The 5710-nt window shown below is 37.6% G+C and overlaps 1 protein-coding gene across 1 annotated transcript in view; it reads left to right on the top strand.

Moving 5' to 3' along the window:
• LOC123772408 (methylmalonyl-CoA mutase, mitochondrial) overlaps window positions 1-4095 on the top strand; it is a 33088-nt gene extending 28993 nt beyond the window's left edge. The window contains exons 15-17 of the mRNA XM_069325860.1: window positions 2004-2076; window positions 2976-3119; window positions 3591-4095. Coding sequence (XP_069181961.1) covers window positions 2004-2076; window positions 2976-3119; window positions 3591-3670 — 297 coding nt within the window. The 3' untranslated portion in view covers window positions 3671-4095. The remainder of the gene's footprint in view (window positions 1-2003; window positions 2077-2975; window positions 3120-3590) is intronic.
• Window positions 4096-5710: the final 1615 nt, after the last annotated feature.

Below are 5710 nucleotides of genomic sequence, written 5' to 3' on the forward strand. Positions count from 1 at the left end.
ATTCAGGTAAATACAATACTTGCCCGAAACGCTGCGCGTACTAGTGGCTTTACTACATTGTAAATATGTACTATGCTATGTATTCTCACAAACCCAATGTACCTACTTGTATATAAATAAATAAATACTTTGGACGCCAGCCGGAAACATGGAATTAAGAGATGGGGGTGGGAGTGTAAGAGGACAAACGCAAAGGAGAAAAATAAAAATGTAAATTAAAAGATAGTTAGGAGAGTGGTCTTAACAATGATTAATATACAACACGGAGGAAGAAATACTAGCGCAGTTACCGAATTTAAAACGCATCGAAAACGGGGTCTTAACAGTTCACGGTGTACTCTGCTATTTCAGTAAAATTACATATATTTTATTTATTTATTTATTTATATACTGTATATACAAAAAGGTACATTGCGTTTATGAGAGTACATAGTATTGATGTTTTTACATTCTTGTAAGGCCACTAACCCGCATGGCGTTAGTGGCTTTAGTGGGACCACATCAGTCACATCAATAAAATTAGCATTTTTTTTTAAACAAAAGTCACAAAGATTAAGGGCAGAGAAATTACATAAACTTATTCAAACTTAATGACCGTACAAGGCTGGGGAAAACTAAGCTAGTTAAATGACATAACGAAACCCAGATTTTGCCCCTGACATATTTATTTATTTATATACAAGAAGGTACATTGGGTTTGTGAGAATACATAGCATAGTATTTGCAATCTTTTAAAGCCGCTAGTACGCGCAGCGTTTCGGGCAGGTCCTTAATCTAACAGATAATTTTAAGTAGGTAAATTCTAGCAGAATTAATAAAATGATATCAGACACATTGCAAGATAAAAAATTATATGAGAGATTACAGTATTAAGTATATTAAAGCACATTGGTATATTAAAGCTCTGATTGATTACATTGGCAGCTTGATTGGTAATTTAAACAAGATTAATAGGCACCATACAGCAGATTGATAGCACATATAAGAAGACAGCAATGATCACAATGTTAAAAATGTTCGGATTGGGTACATAAAGATTGGGAGAATGGGTAGCAATAGATACAGTGCAATTTTAAAGCAACAAGGTAAAAAAACTATGAAGATGAAATTAGGTACTTTGTAGTTTTGTTTTTGAATTGACGCAAAAGTTGGACAGCTTTTCAATTCAATAGGGAGCGAGTTCCATAGACTGGGTCCCTTTATTTGCATAGTGTGTTTACACAGATTAAGTTTGACTCTGGGGATATCAAAGAGATATTTATTTCTGGTGTGGTGATAATGGGTCCTATTACATCTGTCCAGGGAGAGTTTCAGAACAGGATTTTGCAAATGTAGTTGACACAAGAGAATTTGTGTAGTGAGATTATGTTTAGGGAGTTAAACAAGGGGGCCGAGTGTTGTCTGAAAGCAGAATTTGTTATTATTCTGATAGCAGATTTTTGCTGGGTGATGATGGACTTGAGGTGGTTTGCAGTGGTTGAACCCCATGCACAGATACCATAATTAAGATAGGGATAGATTAGTGCATAATATAGAAAGATGAGAGCAGAGTTAGGTACATAATATGTGATTTTGGAGAGAGTACCAACTGTTTTAGAGACTTTCTTAGTTATGTGTTGTATGTGGGTGCTGAAGTTGAGTCTCTTGTCTAGGAATAGGCCAAGAAACTTTCCATCATTTTTATTACTAATGTTTACATTGTCTATCTGAAGCTGAATATATTGCCATGTATCTCATGTTTGTTAAACAAATTCTTTATTTACTGAACAGTACATATGTAAACGATTGCAAGGTTTTTATCCTAATAACTGAGAAGATACTTCCATATATATATATACTTCCATATATATATATATATATATATATATATATATAAAATGCATTTTCATTGCACCGTGCAGTCATCACTAATGGAATATGCAGATGTAAATTTAATCTACATACAGTATTTGGTGTTCATTAAAAATTTTATAATTGTTCTACGGTAATTTGTTTCATCTTAGACAGCAGCGGAGGTAGCACAGCAGGCTGTGGACGATGACGTGCATGTTGTAGGAGCATCATCCCTAGCTGCAGGTAATGCAACTACTGTACTGTAATTAGTTTATGTATTACATGCACAATTTTGGGTAATGATGTTTGTGGGGATGATAAATTCATGTCAATTGTGTATTTGTAAATGCTGTCCAAACTATGGGAAGAACCACCAACCAGGTAAGCCAGACATCTGGATAAGCATAATTCTTACCAGGGAAGTCTAAAAATGAACATGTATTCACAATTTTTTGTACCACAACCAACATAATTAGAATTTCCATTTATACTGTACTTGTACCCTGTATGGGTGGTTAACAACAGAGGAAGCTGTGGCAGCCACCTACAACCACAATTTTATGGCCTGATTTGACCAAGAATTTGAAAGTCAGAGCCAGAGAATTTAAGTTGAAATGCAGCAGGTACAAGGTGTGGAAGACACAACACTCAACCTTGTTGCCTCTGGTCCTCCAGTTATTGATCCTGGAGGACCAGAGGCAACTATACTTCTCTTGCTGCTGCTTATGAGGCGGTAGCTGTAGTGTGTATTTGTGTACTTAAGGTTAGGTGCTTGCACATTCTGGTTTTAATTGACACCCCTCTGTTCCTTAATTTCCTTGCCTAGACTGTTTGGAAAGACCCTTTTCAAAGTGAAGACAATGTTGTTGACAGCCAATATGTTAGGAGTCCTAGGTAGATGATATGACCTGTGGCTCAGTGAACCTTTTAGGAACTGGCTTAGAAAGGAGTGTTTTCTGGTGGGAGACCAACTGGTCACTCCTGAAGCTTCAGGGAACAACTGGGGCTCCTTCAGAGAGACGTTTCATTACATTAAATTCTGGGTTTATTACAAACACCCTATTTTTAATGTGTATGTGTGTGAGTATACATATTAATGCGCCTGAATAAGATATCTGAATGATGAGACATTCTCTGCTCAGGTCATCGTACGTTGGTACCAGAGCTGGTACAAGCCTTGGCTGACCTAGGACGACCTGACATCCTAGTCATTGTTGGGGGAGTTATTCCACCCCAAGATTATGACTTCTTAAAGAGTGCTGGAGTAGCTGCCATCTTTGGTCCAGGTATAAATTAATGTGTGTGTGTTTTAGCGAGGCATTTAATTTTGTGTGTTGTAGGCATGGCATCTACAACAGGTAATATGTGTACCTGTTGTAGATGCAAATACATAATGTACCTTAGTACATTATTGCTCATATCTAGATAAGTAAAATCTTGAATGAAGGCCAAAATAATGTGTTTTTCCATTAATACACAAGGAATGTTTCCACTGTTGTCAATAAACAGTGGACACCATTCAGTGGATAAGTTTTCACAGACCTTTGACTTGACTTGTAGTATCTATTTTCTACTTACAAAGTCATCTCTGCAAATTTATATTGTAAGAGTAAAATGCATTTAAAAAATATTATTATTGTAGTCTTTGGAATAAAATTTATGATTAAATTTTTGTTATAATATCTGCACAGTTGATAACTTGTCACATTTACTCTCATTAAATGCTTAATATTACAGTACAGGGTATTCTCTTTTAGGGACACGCATCCCAGTTGCAGCTGTGGAAGTGTTGCAGCTCATCACCATCTCACTTCAAAAGAGAGCAGCAGCCAACTAAAGCACAAGTGAAATGGAGCACAAGACAGTGACTCAGGTGCTGTGTAATATAATAATTCCTCAAAACAGTCTGAGCCTCAGTCACTTGAGATTTATGTCTAGTCTCATTTAGTGAGCAATGCAGTGCAGTGTGTGCTATAAAACAGTGATAAAATACTTTACAGCACAACAGTTTGATAACTGCATTTTTTTTTTACTGTGGTTAATGGTAGTTCAAACCTATGCAGCCACTTAATTTTTGTCAAACTATCAGTTACTAAATGTTTGATATCTTTATTTTGTAATGAACTTAAGGTTAATGCATTTTAAATTAGAGCATTCAAGATGCAGCATACCAATTTGTATTATTGAAATGTATATTTATGGATTTCTGGTCAGTAATTTATGTAGTGTATATAACGAGAAAATATATATATTTTAATTAAATGTTTTTATAATTATGCTACAACCATAATATTTTAGGCGTATAATGTCGACTGGGTATATCTTAAGGTTATCGTGAGATGATTTCAGGGCTTAGCGTCCCCACGGCCCAATCCTCGACCAGGCCTCCTTTTTGTTACACACCCCCCAGGAAGCAGCCCGTAGCAGCTGTCTAAGTCCCAGGTACCTATTTACTGCTAGGTAACAGGGGCATCAGGGTTTAGGGTGAAAGAAACATTTTGCCCATTTGTCTCCGCCTCTACTGGGGATCGAACCCGGAACCTCAGGTCTACAAATCCGAAGCGCTGTCCACTCAGCTGTCAGGCACCTCATTTAATAACATTGTCAGGCGCCTCGGTAACACACGAAATCAGACTAGTGTGAGTTTAGGTAGTCTTACCACACTGTATGACCAGACAGGGGCACAGAAAAACATAACAAATAACACTATATTCTATAAATTACAATGGTAACAAGTACTGTAATTTATGACATGAATCTATAGCCAAGAGCAGAACACTGCAACAGTGGTTGCAGGTCCATGGTATCTGACCTACTACTCTATGGTTAAGTGGAGAAGACACAAATATCTCCTAAAAATCCCATAACTCCCACTGTGGATCAGCTGTCTAGTATACCCAAAGCCAAGATCAATATGTATTTGGTTTCTCGTAACTTGTGGTATGTCTCTCTCTGTTCACATGGACATTCACTACATCAAGAAGACAGTCAGTCCAGCTCTATGCGATACAGCTTCTGTGACCTATGGTTTGGTCACCGATCCCCCAGCATGATAATCCCAAACAAAACAAATCCCACAGTACTACACCTCATCGAGTTCAAGGCATCAGTGGAAGGATCTCCAGGCAGTTCCTTGGCACCACCTAGAACTGGGCCTTGGCCTACCATCTGGATGCTAAGAGCACCGTTTCCTTCCTCATCGACGGCAAATGGTACAGCGATAGAAAGAATTTTTCAAACATTACCATGCCTGACATGTAAGCTTTATGACCAGCCATATGTGACCTCCAGAGCTTTGACTGCTTGTCATCTCTAGGTCATTGCTGGCTGCCAACCTTTTCAATTGCCCTATGAGGGCCTCTTCTGAACATCCCATGAACTGAATTACTTTACCATTGAATGCTATGGCAAGCAGGAAGCCATCTTCATTACCTGTGTGAAGGCAGCAGTTTGTAATCTGACTTGGTCCTGATGGAGGATAATCACAGCCATGTCATCATAGCCCGAGCTGGTTCTAGTAGAAGACAGACCCTTCCACATTGTTGCTCCTGGGAAAGCAGTCTTGTATTCAGAGATGCTACAAAAAGTATTAAAATGTAACAACAAATTACCAACAGGCTTGACATCTTGCAAGAAAGTGAGAATATTTACATACAAATGCCTAATTTATTCCTAAACTATGGGAAATATTTGTTAAAAGTCATGTTATACGAGGATAAAATAAACTGTTTTGAGTTGAGAAATCTAGTGATAATTGTTGATATCCCTCAGGTTGTTGCAGACATTACTTCAATGACAATTTCCCCTCTGATAATAACAGTCCAAGAATTTCACATTATTTACAGTAGGTACAGTATAACAGTTGACCAGTGGTCTG

Source organism: Procambarus clarkii, chromosome 17, assembly GCF_040958095.1.
Source record: "Procambarus clarkii isolate CNS0578487 chromosome 17, FALCON_Pclarkii_2.0, whole genome shotgun sequence".
NCBI classification, from domain to species: Eukaryota; Metazoa; Arthropoda; class Malacostraca; order Decapoda; family Cambaridae; genus Procambarus; species Procambarus clarkii.